The following is an 18,060-nucleotide window of genomic DNA, read 5'->3' on the forward strand; positions in this document are numbered from 1 at the left end:
ATATACAGTATATATCGCACCTGAATAAAGAATATGTTACAGTAAAATATTTCTCAATACACCACAAGGATAATCTGCAGATTTGTTGTATGATGTGCAACAAAAAATGATGGGGTTTATTAAAATATCAGGAGCAGAGGTTGGAGTCAAAACTTACATATACTGACTGTGACACATCAAATTTAGAGATGGCCACTCTGCATTTATCTGTGCTGCTGTTAGTCCTTTCAGCTTCTCCCACAGCCTGGAAGGCTTCAGGACCTAGGACAGCAACAGCCTCACAGACAGGTACCTGGTTGCTATTTCAGCCTATTCAGCCTTTCATTGGTGGTAAAGGACAGAGAGCACGGATCCTGTGTGTGGGGTTGTTTGTTGCGTTGAGTTTGTATAAGTCTCACATGCTGTTTTTTTTTCGTTTGTTTTCCTTAACCAGCGCCACATCCTGATACTGTATCTGTTTCTTTTTGGCCTTCTGTTACCCCCCAAGTGGGAGAATAAACAGCAATTGGCTGAAATACATCATTTGGAAGCTCCACTCTTGCTACCTGGCAAAGTGACCACCCCTGTCACCCAGCTACAGGCACCATGTGACCACAGTGATGAAAAGGAAATGCTACTCCAGTCGATCACAGTCCAGCTCTGTGTGCACATTAGTGTAATGTACTCCTGCTGCTCTTAGGGATAACTGTCAGTGTGTCAACAATTTCTGTTATGGGTTTTACATTTTATCCCTTTTTTAGCTTAATGCTTATTTACTGTGTTAAGGGCTGTTCTGTTCCTTTCTTGCCTTCTTGTTCTTGTTGCTGCTGTGACATGTATCCAATATGTCTTCCCTTGTTGGCCTTGTGAGTTGCTATGGTTAAAACTGTTTTCCCAGTAAATACAGTAATAATGACATGTCACAACATTTATCAAACAGACATTGGCCAATAATCTGGAACTACCCATCCTCATCTCTGAAACACACGCGATGTGTGTCATGATAACATTTGTGGGGAATATTTGCAGAGCACTAATTTGATCCTGAAATGACCCCTTTGCTCTAAACAAACCAAAATGAGGTATGTGGAATAAGAGTGGACTTCCACTGAGCCATTTGCTCTGTTTCACACACAATCGCATTTCGCAACGGCTGACACGGTCTGGCACAAAAATGGGGGATGGAATCTGTGGACAAAGATGAATGGAAAAACTAACAGTTACTGGCAGCCCAGTGCATTGTGGGACATGGGATTCTGGAGAATGTGGACAGTGAGGCCAACAAACAGAATCAATTTTGTACTGAGAGTGGAATGATAGCTGTGCCAACAATGACAACCAGTACCAGTAACACCTCTAGCTCTCCTTAATTTTAGGCCTGTTTTGTTTTTCTGACAGCTCATGGTTGGTTCAACCATTTAAGATTAGATCAGATTAGAAACCTGTGATGCACATAGGTGTTTCCTCATCTTTCATTGCACTCATCTCACTTCAGGGCACTTGTGCAATTGCAGAGGTTGTCATTGTGACATAAGCCTAATGAGAAGCTACCATGTTCAAAATGGGTTGCATGTGGGGAAAAAGCATAAAACCATATTACCTATTAACTTTATTTATACATTTAAAATCATTACACTGCAGTACATCGTTTAGCAGACGCTCTCACCTAAAGTGACTTCCACATAAGTGCATCACTCTCCTCAGAGTAGTTATCAAGAAGCATTACAAGAGGTCAGTAAGATACTGAGTTGAGTGCTAAACTAGTGCAGAGTGTTTTTTTTTATAGAAAATAGGGATAGAATTATTTGTACACATTTCTAAAACATATCCATATGAGTAGGAATGGTAAGCTGTAAACATAAGATTGTAGGTTGAAAATTTGAGCTAGCCACTCACCCTGAATTGCTTGAATAAAATGTAGGGCTACAGAACTGGATAATATGTATAATGTGAATTATGTAACTCACCCAGAATAAGGACACCTTAGCTACACTGAAGTCTGCAGTACAGCAGCAGGAGCATAATATTACTCTTATGCAATTTCTGGAGTCCCTCCCCTGGCCCCCCGGACAGAGGATTGCTACCATGGTTTTACAACCTGTCCTGAGATAGTGCAGGCCACGCCCCAGAGTTTGCGGCAGTTATCACAGCTCTCCTCTGCTCGCTATCTCCGCCGCTGTGCTCAAGACAGCCTCCCTGATAGCAGCCAAGCATTATCAGCGCGGAGCTGAATCGAACAAAGGGAGGTTTATTACAGGAATTGGTGAGGAAATCGAGGCCACTCAATGGGCAAACACAGTGACTGGAAGTGGCCAGCTTTCAGAACAGCCGGGCCAGCTGCAGGAGACGCCTGACAGCATGGGCGGCAGTGGTCACAGGCAGCTGCGCAGCACTGTGGGTAAAGAACTGGGCTTTTGCAAAAGTCCTTGCTCTGCATCACTAGGGCATTGTTCATCTCTGAGCCCTCTGACCTTTGACCTTTGCCCACTGTAGTGAAGGGTGAGAGCAGTCACCCCACCCAGCCTCGAACCCAGGTCTACGGGGTGCCAAACCTGGCCTCGATGCAAGCCATCACACTATTAACACCATATGTAGGAAAGGGCTCTTTGGCGTTGTTGTCAAGCTGCAGGTTTAGCGCCCCGTAGACCCGGGTTCAAGGCCGGGTAGGGTGACTGCTCTCACCCTTTGCTACACCCACACACAGATTCTGCTGGCTAGGTCCTTTCCACCAGCACACCTTCAGGTTTTTTGAGTAATTCTTAAAGTACAAGACGTGCAACATGAGGGTTGCACTCTCTAGTCCTGGACAAGGTTCTGCTATTGTTCCTATGATCAAGACACCGCTGGGTGCTTAAGCAAACACATCCAGCTCAGTAAATGCATAATAGTTCAAAAATGTACGCTATGTGAGTCACTGTGTAAACAAGTCAGTCAGGGAATGATCGGAAATGAACAAATAAATCCATGATTGATGAGATTAAGCTATGTTGTTGGGTACGTGCTGTTTTTCGGGGAAAAGCTCTTGAAAAAATATTTAATGTCAACACGCCATACTATTGTGACATGTACTTCAATGGCGAAGAGAAGCACGTCACACCTTCAACTAGTAATCATTTTATGAGTGGGAATGCTGATGATTACTTATGAGATTCTGTACTCTGCACCTTCACCAGTTGACCTGTTTGTCTGAAGAAAAGGAACTGGACAGAACATCCAGGCCTTGAACAGCTTGCTCCTGTATGAGGTAATAGTCAATGTTGTCACCATCACTGACCAGAGCAGAGATGGCTAATCAGCTGTCGGCACAGTGAAAGACATCAAAAGATGGGGCGAGGAGGTGAGCTGTGAGACAGAGACACTTATTGTTTTCACACATCCTTCCTTCGGACCGTCTCTTTGTACAAGCAACCTTATGTTAGTGACCAGAGCGGCGGTTGCTTGCGCAGGGAGTGGGTGCTTCCTGCCCTTAGGAGCTGGCCCTGGATCTGCACACAAATTCTTCACTGAATTGTATGGGCTAAGACTAGGGCTGAGGAGAACTGATTTTAGACCTGCTGTCAAGTGCCCCACCAATATTATAATCATTTCATCCAGACACCAGACAACATAGATCTCCTAATAATAAATCCAAACAATAATACACACTAGCTACACACTAGCTGGCAACCCCCGCCATTGGACCTATATCCACCTTTTACTAAGTGAAATTACTCTTAAATTACTCACAGTTCCAACACTCTCTGCCCATCACACAACCTAGTCTGAGCTAGAGGGTCTCTGTCATGACAGAACGGGAGCTGTCGGCAGGCCCCTTAATGCATGCTTTGGTCAGTAGCCAATCAGCACGAGCCCCCCCCCCCCCCCCCCCCCCCCATCCACGTGAGCCCCCCCCCACTCCCTCCAGGCTGCGGTGCCCTGTATCCCTGGCACAGAGTGGGCGGCCGGCACAGACCTGCTCTCCACCGGGTCTCAAGTAGGGCATGCAAACAAAGGCAGCCGGCAGCCCCTTTCCAACTGGCCCGGCTCAGCGCTGACATTTGAAACCCTAAACTTCCCACTCCCACTTCACAAGCCCGCCATTGTCTGTCTTCCGCTGATGTTTGTGCGTGCATGTGACATTTCAGCTTTTCAGCCGCTTCCGAATCGTATCAGCGCTTATAATGGCTGATTATCATTACAATCAGGTAACTTTCTTTTTTTACTTCAGTGTGCATTTCACTTGTTTGTGAGAAGCACTGTATAAGTGTCACAGGCCTCATAGGCACATTTTACCCGTGTCTCCTTGGTACTTGCATCTCCTTTGATGCGGTATTTCAATGACGCACTTCAGCACAATGGCATCATGGGACTTCTCCTCTTGGCCTGGCTGAATGGTAAATGTTGCATTTGAAAACTGGATGCAAATGTCAGAGTGCATGTAGTCGGTGTAGCTAGCAGAGCAACACCCCCCCCCCCCACCCCAGTCTAGTCAAATGGTTTTGCTTTCTGAGGTTCAGCATGAACTCTGTCTGCCAGCATGCCATTCTGTCTATGTGTGTATTTGTGTGTGTCTATGTCTGTGTTCCTGCCTCTGTGTGTGTATGTGTGTTTGCACATGTGTCACTGTGTCTGTGTGAGGGTTTTTTTGTTCATGTACAGTATATGTTTGTGTGTATACATTTGTGACAGATTTGACACCAAGGTAAATGATTAATATTTGGTTTCTGTTGCAATAACACTAGGCCTAGTTGAACTCTTCATATGTTTCAGCACCTTGCTGACATTAAACAATACATACATCTACACTCAAATGTAACGTGCAGTCTTCCATAGACCTACAGAAGCAGAGTCCTCAAGTAAATTGTCTGCATTACAATATACTACATTAAATTAGCCCATTCAAACAGACTTTTGTGAGTAGAAAAAGAAGTTTGTGAGCATAAAAGATGTGCTTGGACTGGCACTGGACTTGCCTGTTCACCATAAGAAATCTCTTCCCAAAACGACTGATCTACATTTTTTCCACAACAGACAGAGATCAGTGAGTGGTACAGTGGACAGTACAGTGAAAGGTAATGTGGATATCACCTTTCAGCACGCCCCACACAAACCATTGTTTCAATGAACCAACCCAAAACGTAAAACTCTGTGGTCAAAATGCCGAAAGGCTTCCCTGAAAAAAAAAAACATTTATTTTCAAAACAGTCTAGAAAGAACCTTGGCCTGTTCGCTGAAATCATCTAGTGTTGTTTGCCCGTGCATAATTGGAGTTTGATGTATGTGTGGCTTTCAGTCAATACATTTTTGAAAATAAACCCCAGGAAAATAATTTTACCCTTATTTCTTCTTGTCATTACACTTAGTCTTTAGTTTATTTGGGAACAGCAAGTCCATAGCAAGTAAATGACCCTTTCAACACACTGTAAGTGCTTTCTATACCAAACCAACCAAACACTCTCCCTTATCTCTTAGGTTCACAATCATTAGTGTGCATTTGTACACTTGTTGCGACCCAGTTTTCTTCTTTCCTTTTTAGAGGGTTGTTCACTTCTTGTCTTTTCCAATTTAATCCCCAGGTGTGATTTGCCCCGCCCCCCCCCCCCCCCATCCCCCCCCTCCCCCCCATTTACCCTGTTTTCGGTCCCCTTATTACATCCCAGTGGCCAACACCTGCCTTGTGGTATAATATTTTCTGATCTAGAGAAGACAGCAATTTATATTACTTTTGTGGTTATTGTTTCGTATTTGCTCGTCCTGGCTGACGTGCGTAACTCGCATTTTACTTCAGTGCTGAGCCGCTTCAGCCTTGCCCAAAAGTAGACTACTACAGCGACGTGCGACACGGACTTCAAACCTAACGCCTCGTGATTGCAAACCCACTTCCCTGACCACCACTATGCGTTACCTACTGTATCTTTACGCTTTGTACATTGAATTAAAACACAACCTTATCGCTACTCCTGATAAGCTATTGTGGGTAAGATAAAATGCAATCGTTACGCGCGTGGTAGTGGGGCGAGTGGGCAGCGTCGGACACTAGCGTGTCCGTCACGCATATCCTGTAACAACACTCGGTTTGCCCGTGGGTGACGCCGGCAGAGGTGAAGTTGACTCACTGATGCCCTGGCCAAGAGAAAGAGCTCTCTTTGTCCTCTGTCCTGCACACCCACATCTCACCGTTCTGCCAAGTGCCATCCGATGCAAGCCCATGTGATAAGCGACAGGTATTAAACACAGGAGTTGTTTGTCCCTGTCTTGCAAGAGATTGCATTTGACGAAAGGAGAGTGTGAGCAGCCAAGCATGTTTTTGTTCACAGTTCACACGTGTTTCCTGTCGTGGGAACATGTTGAGTTAAACAATTAAGAGGACCTTGTATGGATTACTTTTCATTACAGTAATTTATGATGAAGCCCCCCCAACGATCAATACTGTTGACTGATTGGATGAGGAATCAATGACGTTGCCAAGGTGGGTTCTGAAGGGCTGAAATGATTAAAAAAACATCCATACAAAATAAAATGAGTCTATATTTTAAGGACTATATATTTTTTATCTCAATAATTATTGAAAATATGTAAAATATTTCCGTTTCAGTATGTTGCAGCATATTTCTACTCTGAATTCCTACATTTTAAATGTATTTGCAACACGGTCTTGGTCTTAACACCATACTTTTCAGTATATCACAATATATTTCATTTTCGTATGGGTTATGGAAAAGTCAGATGAGTAAATGTATCGCTGCACCCCCTTGTGGATAAGAAACGTAGTTACCTAAAACTGAAGTAAAGTTACCGGCGCTTTCGCAGAAATATCCATTGAGAAATCCGTGGAAATAAAATATGGAAATACAAAATTGCAAAGTGAAACGCCTGACTCTTGGTTTCGAATATGGCATCCAATCTGTGCGAGATTAAATGGCATCAAAAAACAAGTATATGATAAATATGAAGCACAAAGGTGCTTAGAAAACAACTCGTGCCCGGAGTTTCCAATATTCAAGTGCGATATGGCTGCGGTCCAATCCTCGGCTGGCCCGGTGCACTCCCATTTAAAAAGCAGCCCTCTCTGCTACTTGCCGACAGAGACACGCCCGCTACTTGATCATTGGTTGGTGGAGTTTACGCTGTGATCTTCAGGAAATAAATAGCGGTAATTTTACAAGAGGTGAATTGATTTTGTGTTATCCAAGAAGCGGTCTAGACATCCTCATATGTTCATAGCCAGTTTACAGTTTATTACAGCGGACTACAAACCACTGCAACCTGGCGTACCCAAATAGTAAACTAGAAGACGTTTAAAACAAATGTTAACAGTATACAAAAGCAACAACTAATATATCCAGTTTCTAAATCTAAGACTCAACAACGCGCATGCAGCAATGTCTTTATTGGTGAAGGAGAAAACCACAGTCCGCTTGGTGTTCTTCGGTGCGGCGGGTGTCGGCAAAACCGCACTGATCCAACGCTTTCTAGAGGACAGGTTTGACCCCAAGCATAAGCGCACGGTTGAGGAGCTCTACAACATCGAATATGACATCGACGGTGCGAAAATCCGAATAGAAATCATGGACACCAGCGGCAGCTATTCTTTCCCGGCGATGAGAAAGCTCTGCATTCGCAACGGTGACGCGTTCGCCTTGGTCTACTCCATAGACGACCCCGAGTCCTTCGACGAGGTGCAGAGGCTACGCGAGGAAATCATAGAAATAAAAGAGGACCCGTTCGTTCCCATAATCGTGGTGGGCAATAAAGTGGACCTTAAGACCCAGCGCCAGGTGCCCATCGAGGTCAGCATGTCCACCGTGGAGATGGACTGGAACACCAGCTTCGTGGAGACGTCTGCCAAGACTAGCGTGAACGTGACAGGGGTGTTCAGAGACCTCCTGCAACAGGTTAACTTGCCTAGCCGCCTAAGCCCCGCGCTTCAAAGGCGCAGACAAACGATTCCAAAAGACAACGTCCAACTACGCAAGAAGCCATTCCTAAAGAAGACCAACAGCTGCGCTATCTCATGATTTTAATTGCAGCATTTACGAGAAGACCAAATAGCTGCACTATTTCACGATTTTAATCGCAGCATTCACAAACATCGACAGGTGCACGCGGCTTGGGGCGAGATCTGGCATCAGACGCGTGGACTCATGCGGAAGAGCACAAACTGCGGGAGAACTGTACTAGGTGCCGTCACAAAAAGAAAATAGAAGGATACTCATAAAGTGGGATCTATTTTTAAAGCAGAAACCTAACCCTAACATTAACCTTCGTTTCCTTTCTACCTGAAAAAACGACTTTACCTAGTAAATGGTACATGAAACGTATGTATTTTGTAAATATGTTGGATGTTTGGCATCTGACAGCAATGCGTAATGTATAGTGTGCAAACAGAACTTATGCAATAAACGGAGTTGGTGAATACCACTGAGTCATTTTATTAACCTGTGCATAAATCTAGTTGATTCAAGAGACAATGCTGTGTAAAGACATTTGTTATATTTGCCTTTTTCATGCCAACATGAATTTAAGGCAATGATCCTAAAACAAAGGCTACGTGTCACACATATTATTCAATGCATGGGAACAATTCCTGGTTAATTCACTGTCTACAGGGAGGTGGGACTATTATACATGCAACAATAAGGGAATGTACATGCACAGCCATTATGTATAGCCTTGCACGTCTAGTGTGCTTATTCCCCCAATATCCTCAGTTAACAGATACTATGATGCATGGTTATTTCGTTGTGCACCGTGGAAACATTAAGACAGGCTGCACTGTGTGTGTATTCTCAGAATGCAACAATGACTCAGTTTTTAATTGTTGATCTAGATTGGTAGTCTTTAAATTACACTGCAGTTCGGCAACTTAATGATTGAAGCAGGTTGCAGATCTGCAGAGTTGATTAGTGATAACTGGAGAATGAGGCTTCATGAATGTCATAATGGTTGGAGTTGCCATGTATTCTCAATCACTGACCTGTATGGACCAATCAAAATACTTTTGGCTCCACACCAGAACACTATGATTGCTTCAGTTGACTGAGTCACAATAGCCCCACCTATTTAAAGTTCAAAACATCTTGCTTTCCCATCATTACACATGATTAGGAAAGAGTAATGATTGAGTAATGATCATTAGAAAACATATTTAGCTCGGGGCTACTCGTACATGCAATCAAGCAGAGAGTTCTGAAAAGCAGCACAGAGTAATGTCCACATCTAGGTATGCACTAATTGTCTTTGTTTTATTAAGCATGTAACTACATTTACTCCCACAGCTTTGGTTAATATGCTGGATGCAGCAGACAAACAAAAATATAAAAATGTACCAAGTTTTGTCTTGGTCATGCAGTTATACATGTTCAGCATATGTGTTGTATAAGTCACTCAAATGTCACTCACTGACCCCACATCTTACACATATAATTCATACCGCATTCATTTCCATTGTAAATCTCACTGCTTGAGCCAGGTTGAAAGTCTTCACCAACACAGACTACAACATTCTGGTACAGAATAGAGCATATTGTGTACGGGAAAATAAACCAAAAAAGTCGACATTATATTAGCCTACATAATTCGAATTACGGGGGGGGGGGGGGGGGGGGATCGGGGGGTCTGACCCCCCTAATTAAGATTTGCCCCCCCCCCCCCCAAAAAGAGGTAAAAACAACAGTTCTTGGGGGGGTGTCAACTAACAGGGTTCGTAATTCGAACCCTGATGTTGGGTCCTTTACAATTTTTGCGAATAAATGTGGTAAGTTCAGACATAATGTGATGAAACAATTTATGAATGAAATGCTTGTGATCATATTGGAATTTTGCCCTTATCCCAAACTTCGTATTTGAAGTCCCGTAGAGAATACGTCATATGACACGCACGAGATGAATTATCGCGAGGTTTGTGTTAGTATTTACACTAACGGAAGCTCAACTTCTTCCTTCTTCCTGTTTAAACGATCACGTAAGTAACATCGTGACTGGGTTCTTGGAGGCAAGCTTATCAGAAAAAGAATCCGTTAAATATATTTGCCATCTCTTAACTGTATAGTGGACCAATCTCCGATTATAGTATAAATATTACAATTAATTATTTCTGTCACTGTATTGGTGATGAAAAAAACCTGCGATGTGTAATAAAGAGCCGACGCAACTGCGGTGTCCTAATTGTCATTACTGCAATCGTTAACTCGTAGCCAGATTATTAATTTCCATGAAGAAAGCGATATGGGTTAATTCAGAAATTTTACAGTGAACTTCTGCATTCAACTGTTTCGTAATACAGCTTTGAAACCAGTAGTGTACTAAATCGGAGAACATGGAAAGCACAAACGCATTAGCAGGCAGTCTTGGCGGCCTAGCTGTCGTTCTCCTAATGAAGGCCAAGAAGCATTATTTGGTGCTTTAGATGTAACGTTAGTCCATTTGACAGTCCAGTTCTGCAATCGGTTGCACTTCGGTCTAAAATTTGCTTTCTGCCAACAGCAAATGGCGGACGACGCCGGTGGTAGAGGAGGTTTTCGCGGTGGTTTCGGCACTGGGGGCCGTGGACGCGGCCGTGGCCGTGGTAGGGGCCGCGGGAGAGGCCGCGGAGCCAGGGGCGGAAAGTCCGATGACAAGGAGGTAAGGGACGGGGGCTACGCACGTGTTGTCGGTATGGGAGCCGACTGCATACACTGCTGCTATGATGCTTTTGTTGCAATACCTTTGATAGCCGCTGTATTTACAATGTGAGCCGTGGGTTGCTGTCATTTTGGCTAGCTATTTGTCCATACTTTCCATTCAAACGGATGCATTGCATGTTGGATAGTTTTTTTATTATTATTAATGAGCGTTTCTGTAATTGTGATGCAATTTGGAAATTGGTTGAAGGTGAGATTTAGTTGACGTGCCTCTAAATCTGCACATGAACTTAGTTGGCACATAATGCTAAAATAGAGGAACCCACAGAACTACAGTGTTGGAAACATTTTACTTAATCCACAGTCTTAGTCTTGCACCCTCTCAGATGCACTGGTGACACATTCTTTACTTTTCAGTGGGTACCAGTGACCAAGCTTGGTCGTCTTGTGAAGGACATGAAGATCAAGTCTCTGGAGGAGATCTACCTTTACTCCCTCCCCATCAAGGTAATTATGATGATGGATTATTACTGTTCATTACCATTGGCTGATCAACCAGTAAGGGGAACTCAGTGGGCCTGTTCATAATGTGTCAATCATGTTCACAGGAGTCTGAGATCATTGACTTCTTCCTGGGGTCCTCGCTGAAGGATGAGGTGCTGAAGATTATGCCTGTCCAGAAACAGACTAGGGCTGGTCAGCGTACCAGATTCAAGGTAGGCCTTTTGTTTTGACTCAGGATATCTAACTATGAAAACAGCTGGTGTGGGGGGGGGGGGGGGGGGGGGGGGGTTCTATGACTTGAATACAGTTTAGTGAGTGCCCAGGCAGAGGCTGTACACTGAAGTGTTGTGGTTTTTGGATATAGGCCTTTGTTGCCATCGGCGACTACAATGGCCATGTGGGCCTGGGGGTGAAGTGTTCCAAAGAGGTGGCCACCGCCATCCGTGGCGCCATCATCCTGGCCAAGCTGTCCATCGTCCCTGTGAGGAGGGGCTACTGGGGTAACAAGATCGGCAAGCCCCACACCGTGCCCTGCAAGGTGAGTGTCCCACTGGCAGGAGAAGCATGCATTCTAAGGGGATCATGGGCATTATATTCTCCCTCCTGGGATTAGTTTTGCCCCTCTTTCTTGTACTGACCATACCCTTCCTCTTCCTCAAACAGGTGACTGGCCGCTGCGGCTCTGTCCTGGTGCGTCTGATCCCGGCACCCCGCGGTACTGGTATCGTGTCTGCCCCTGTGCCCAAGAAGCTGCTTATGATGGCGGGTATCGACGATTGCTACACCTCTGCTAGGGGGTGTACCGCCACCCTGGGCAACTTCGGTAAGACCACCACCCAGCCTTCCTCTTGGTCTGAGGCCATGAACCTAATGCTTTCAGAGCAGTCATGCAGAGTAGCAGTTTGTATGAACAGATATAATTTGTGTGGCACCTTCTGTGGTCTGCAGTTATAGTGGGTGGGTAGGCCTATAGTGGGTGGGAAACGCTCTAACTACCACTGATTTAGGTGATGGACAGCAGTGCTTTGCAGGAATGTGAACCACATGTCATGTCAACTACATGAGCAGGTGTGTGTTTACCCAGTTAACCCCTCCCCCTCCAGTTTAAGTGGCCAGGTTTGCAATCTGGAGGGGGAAATTTTGACCAAAGTCAAGGCCTTGAGTTCACCTGCCGTCTTTTAGGATGAGATTGCTCAGAAGGGTGCAGGCTTCAAGATGGGGTAGCATTCTACAGTTGGCTCGGAACAGTTGGTCCAGAATGTATCCTGTATGAATCTACGTGAAAATGTATACTGACTTTTAATTTGGCTGGATTAAAGGCATCTAAAGGAACGAATGGATGAATTAAATTTAGACTGTGTACTCTCTCAGCTCTGCTCAACTTTACCTCGTCAGTGGTACGGTTGTCGTTAATCGGGAGAGACAGTGAATAGAGCACTCTAATGCACGGCAGGAAGACGCCCCCTAGCGGCCTTTCTGTTCCCTTCTCTGTGCTCCACATGATTGCATTCTCGTCAAACCTTGTGTTTTGAGTCCTGTGCTGGAGGGTGACTCGTTTCTGTCTCATTTACAGCCAAGGCCACCTTTGATGCCATCTCCAAGACCTACAGCTACCTGACCCCTGACCTCTGGAAGGAGACTGTGTTCACAAAGTCTCCATACCAGGTATATTGAAATGCTTACCTTGATTTTGACAGGACTCGTATGCAGACCGAAGTTTTCGGTCAAACTCGCACTGCAGCGTGATGAGTGAGGCTTTATTAACCTCAACATGAGACTGCTCTACACAAAATTGTCAAATAGTCTTGATTGGTTCATAGCGGTGATGAGATTTTTAGGCCTCATTTTATCACTTGATTGTTAGAACCATTGTTTGAAGGAGCCCGGCTGTGGCTGAGATCCAAACTGGCTGCCATGTCACATAGTAAGCAATGAATCTGGTCTTTCCTTCCTGCAGGAGTTCACTGACCACTTGGCCAAGACCCATACCAGAGTGTCCATGCAGAGGAGCCAGGCCGCTGTCGCAGCCACCTCATAAATGCATTTTTCTACCAAGGGTTCAATAAAAGTTCCTGAAACTTTAACCTTCTGTTGTCTTGTTGGTCTTGAACTGGGGGAGGGCTGGGCAGATGGAAATAGTGGCCCATAGAGGTAGTAGATGTGACTGAAGTTGTTGTGGGGAAAACCATATGGCAAGTTCAGTGAAAATGAGAGCGGTTTGTGTCGAATCTTTATACATGAAATTCTCAGACAAGTTATTTGATGTGCTGAAAACATTTGTAAGTGCAGGCTGCCTTGGTGCTGTTGACACCAATTGTACTGGAGACCAGTCTGCAGGGGATGTGTTGTACAGATTTCCTTGAGTGTGGGGAAAATCTATAGACATGAGCAGTTTCTGAAAATGGTCTTTATGGATACAGCAACTACTACATTTGAGTACATTACATGTATTTAACAAGCTCTTATCCGGAGTTACTTCCAGCACAATAGAACTTGCGTGTATTCATTCAGTTTAAATGAGCACCAGGGTAAAAACACTCCCAGACCAGTGAGTGAGCATAACCCTATTTGAGCCCTACCCCAGGTAAACTTGTGCAATCTTTGGATTCCCAAGAACGCAGAATCCAAAATGCATCACAACACTACATGTAAAATAAGTATGAAACATGAGAAATACTAGTGACATGTATTTAGCCTGGGCCACATGTACATTTCTGTAATTTAAAGCAGGCGGCACTAAATTAGTTATATGGAAAGGGTAGCAATTGACAAGTCTCAGTACTTAGTTTCTGAAGCAGTAAAAAAAGGCAAAAGGTATGCTGGAATATATAAAGTGCTGACTACAAATCAAAGGTTACACATATATTCTACAATACCTTTGTCACCACATTTGGAATAGAAACATTTTTTTAAATGATTTAAGTGGAACTAAGTTCAGCCTTGCTGTCAGCAGAACAAGCACATTTGAAATTACAGGCCATTACACCTGATGCTGGGAGGTATTTTTTGAGCAGTTACTACTACATGGAGCGGCCTACTAAGATTCATAGAAGAAAAAACCTTTACAATGTTCTGAATGGGGCCTGACACAATGCTAGTTGCACTCTAGAACAGAAAAGAGACAAGCCTAAGGACATTAAATACTATTTTGTCATCGTTAAACTTGTTTTTAATTATGTACATTTGTGTAGTGATGGGCTAGGAATAGGGACTGCTGCCAGAATGCTGAAAAAACAAAATGGTGAGGATCTCCTGTACTGTTTCACTGTGGACTGAGAGCAGTTCAGAGTTCATGTGCACATGCTGCACTTGCAATATTTTGTGTTGCTGCCGTTTCCACAGAGAACCTAAGTGGTTCACGCTGCTCACACAGAACCAGTGACTGACCCTTTCTAACTTGTGTTACTCCTGTGTACTCCCACAGGATTAAGCTTGGACATGAAGGGCATGCAAAATTCAAGCTTCTGAATGGAACCTTGGCTGCATGTACATATATGTACTGGCATGCTTTGTGACTCCATAAAACAAACTTCGAGTACTGGCATTTGGTTAGCATGCAAGACCATATAAATTGCATTGAACCATTGCCTTGAAACTGGCCAGACTAGGGGGGAAACCCACCATTCTGCTGCCCAATTCAAAATATGCATGTATTAATGAAGGGCACTGGAATAGGATAGATGCATGTTTTGACTACCATGTCTGCATCGAGCTTACACTGAACACCAGGGACAGTTGACTCATTTCTCAATAAACACTTTTATTTTACAGTTTCATACAGAAAGGAGAGAGTCGGCTTGACAGACGCAGTTCCACACACTCGTTCTCGGGCCTCTTCTCAGGCTGCCTGTTTCTGGCTTTCCATCATTCTGTGCTTCTGCTTCATCAGGCACTTGCGTGCGCTGCCATACGCCCCCAGGTCCCCGTCTGCGGGAAGACGTCAAATGACACGCGCAATTTAACTCAACACCGGCTGGACCTGGAGGCATCACTCCAGTGTAAAACGGCCCATGTGCTGTGGGTAGCCAGACTTGAACATGGCAGGGTCAACGCTGGCACAGATGCTGGTGTGGTGGCTGCACTGTATGGGGCTCACCTTCCAGATGATGTAAAGACTAGTGAATCTGAGTGTCAGCTTTGTGAGGTACAATGCCCTCAACAACCACCATTAAACAGCTGCTGCTTTGCATTTTTCCTGCATTACAACCCATTATAAAATTTTGTGTTGTGATTAACTTAGTGCTGTTTAGAGGGTGAGCCAATGACAAGCCGAGGGTCATGTGACCCTGTCTAGTGCTCAACGTGTCAAAAAAAGAGACCAATGCCACAACTAAAAGCTAGGTGTACTCATTACACTTTTCCCCTTTGCACCCTTTTGGAATCGGCACCTGCTATTGCGCCAGAATGCGACAACCTCTGCAGCCGCGCAGGAGTGCTGGGTATAGGAAGTTTCCTCGAATGCGAAGCGACAACTTACAGCGCGACTGGTAGGCCCTGGTGACCTCCTCGAACTGCTTCAGCTCCCTGGCGCAGTTCTGCTGGTAGCTGTTCCCCTCGCGCTGCTGGCAGGCGCGGAGGCGCTCCTGGATTATCTTCACAATCTCCTGGTCCACTTTACTGGCGGGGCCAAGACAAGACGTGATCTCGCGTTACAGATCCGCAAAACACGGCTTTCTGCGGTCTTAAAAGTGGTCTTCGGTGCTTTAAAAGACCAACGAAATGCGTATAATTCGTAAAGGCTGGCACGCATCTGCCTAGATGGAGCACACTGCACAGAATACAGCTACTTGAATTCAAATTCCATTTTTTGCAACATGTACAATAATTTCATTGCTGTCTTACATGAATCTTCACGTACAGTATATCTGACAATAATGTCCGACCTTGGCATTCTGAGTGACGGAATAAACATACAGCTTAACCTCTTAATGGTCCAGAAAATTAAAAATGACAGTATATCATTTCAGTATGCTTTAACGTGCACCATCTCTCTGCTCTATAATGTTTCCTTTCTTTAAAAGATACCTGCAAACACACAGCTTGCAGAGACAGGACTCGCTCTGAACGCAGGTTAACTTGGGGATAAACAACGTCACACTTACTGATCTCTCCGCCACTGCATTTCCGCCTCGTAGTAACATGGGTAGTCTCCCACCTGGCAATCGGTCAGTTCGGGAACGCGGCGGAACTTCTCATGGTAGTAGTAGAACTTGTTATTTCCGCGAAAGCTTTCCACCAAGCCTAAACACAAGGAATCATACAGCCATGGAGTCAAACAAATACCGCCTGACACAATTAATAACGGACATAGGTTGCTATAGCCCTAAAAACCTTAATGTCTTGTACTAGGTAGCAACTGGAAAAACTAAAAATACAAGATTATTATCTGGCGGACTTTAACTGCTTTGAGGGAGATCAACTTTGCTCCCTAACGAGCTACTGATGTATACTGGCCGATGTTGTAAGATCGCTTCCTAGGTTAGTTACAGCTCGCTCGCTATAAAATACGATGCGCACAATTAGCCCATTAATTATAATAAAAAGTACAAGATTATGAGCTTGATAGTTTATCTAACATCATCAGCTACACAGTGGTATTAAATTTGCAAAGGCATGCGGTGCTGCAAAAGCGATTGTTAGCTACCTCTGAATGTGGTGACAGGTAGATCCACCGAGTAATAGAACAATTTAGTTAAAATCAGCGCAGGGTTTGGGAGAGCAGTCTGTTTGTCCACTACCGGTGTACGACGAGGTGGTTCGGAATACACATCTTTGTCGTGATCACCCGGCATTCTTATTTTATTTTAAAGAAATGAATCTCCTCAATTCGACCTCAAACCACCGTTCCTTCAGTCTGCATCTGCGTCTGCGCGCTTCACACAGACAGAAAGGTCAAAACATGTGTATTTAAAATCTGAGTCGAAATTAAATATAACCGAAATTTAATTCGTCCTTAAATATATTTTGTATATGCATATATCATATAATATATTCTGACAATTTCTTTATTGAATTGTTTCATCGAGAGGTCGAAGGTAATAGGTCAACAGATACACGTTCCAAAGATTTTTAAGAGTCACAAGATCTCAAACACTGCCTTTATGATAGGCAGAAAACCGGAACTGTTTTATGTGAGCACCGGAACTTTATGTGTGAACGAGGAAGCGGTGGAGTATACGGTTTTTTATGGTGAATTGTCTCCGCCTGGCTTAGTGATGTTATTCCTTTATTTACCTTCAGGCGTCAGTATAGGCCTCGTTTTGCAAAACGAACAGGATAACCACAGCCTGACCACAGAGATAATTCATAGGAATAAATCAACCAAAGAGAGAACATAAAATGAATATTATCTTTAATATTAACATGTGATATTTAATTTTGCACTTTACATAAAAAGTAAAATGCATTTAGCACCGAGAAAGTTTGGAAGCCAGTTCTGGTTTTATTTAAGAGGGTCTTTAAACTGCCTCAACTTGTGATCTCAACAGTCAGATTACAATGCATTGCAATGTAAATCAATAACAATGATATTAGTCACAACATTTCATTATTTGCCAAAAGCCTAAGGATCTTGTTCATGCCATCAATGTCAACATTCCTAGCACTGTATACAGATTGTAATTATCTGTGAAAAAATGATGTCTGAGAATTGTAAGACACAGACCTTTTTTAAATATATGATCACATCATAGTTCATTTTACCCAGACTCTATCCAGAGTTGTGTATTTGCACTTGAAAGGGTGTTGAGCCCCACAGTAAGCAAGTGTAATTACAGAACACTTGAGAGTAGTCAGGTATAATTGGGCTCACCCTTGGAAACAAATCTCCCAACTTACTTTCCAGGAAATAAAGACTTAAAACTCAATTATGTATGCCTACATTAGGTGAAAAGATAGATTAGGGGAAAAACTTAAAGTATTATTTTGCAAATTCTCTTACTCTAAGAAGAGGAATTCAAATTATTAAAAGTATTCA

At 43.8% G+C, this 18,060-nt stretch overlaps 3 protein-coding genes across 3 annotated transcripts; 2 read left to right on the forward strand and 1 right to left on the reverse strand.

Annotated features, from left to right (window-relative positions):
• Positions 1-7,320: 7,320 nt before the first annotated feature.
• On the forward strand, positions 7,321-8,107 carry LOC118795187 (ras-related protein Rap-1b-like). Its single transcript, XM_036553582.1, has one exon. It carries the CDS (start codon positions 7,341-7,343, stop codon positions 7,974-7,976), a length of 636 nt encoding a protein of 211 aa, XP_036409475.1. The 5' UTR covers positions 7,321-7,340; the 3' UTR covers positions 7,977-8,107.
• Positions 8,108-10,446: 2,339 nt separating this feature from the next.
• On the forward strand, positions 10,447-13,171 carry rps2 (ribosomal protein S2). The gene is made up of 7 exons (XM_036552583.1): positions 10,447-10,581; positions 10,998-11,087; positions 11,189-11,296; positions 11,449-11,622; positions 11,748-11,907; positions 12,658-12,749; positions 13,042-13,171. The coding sequence occupies exons 1-7, from the start codon at positions 10,447-10,449 to the stop codon at positions 13,120-13,122; spliced, it is 840 nt and encodes a 279-aa protein (XP_036408476.1). The 3' UTR covers positions 13,123-13,171.
• Positions 13,172-14,881: 1,710 nt separating this feature from the next.
• ndufb10 (NADH:ubiquinone oxidoreductase subunit B10) lies at positions 14,882-16,949 on the reverse strand. The gene is made up of 4 exons (XM_036553301.1): positions 16,729-16,949; positions 16,187-16,325; positions 15,562-15,701; positions 14,882-15,011 (listed from the first exon to the last, which is right to left on the reverse strand). The coding sequence occupies exons 1-4, from the start codon at positions 16,874-16,876 to the stop codon at positions 14,923-14,925; spliced, it is 516 nt and encodes a 171-aa protein (XP_036409194.1). The 5' UTR covers positions 16,877-16,949; the 3' UTR covers positions 14,882-14,922.
• Positions 16,950-18,060: the final 1,111 nt, after the last annotated feature.

Source organism: Megalops cyprinoides, chromosome 19, assembly GCF_013368585.1.
Source record: "Megalops cyprinoides isolate fMegCyp1 chromosome 19, fMegCyp1.pri, whole genome shotgun sequence".
NCBI classification, from domain to species: domain Eukaryota; kingdom Metazoa; phylum Chordata; class Actinopteri; order Elopiformes; family Megalopidae; genus Megalops; species Megalops cyprinoides.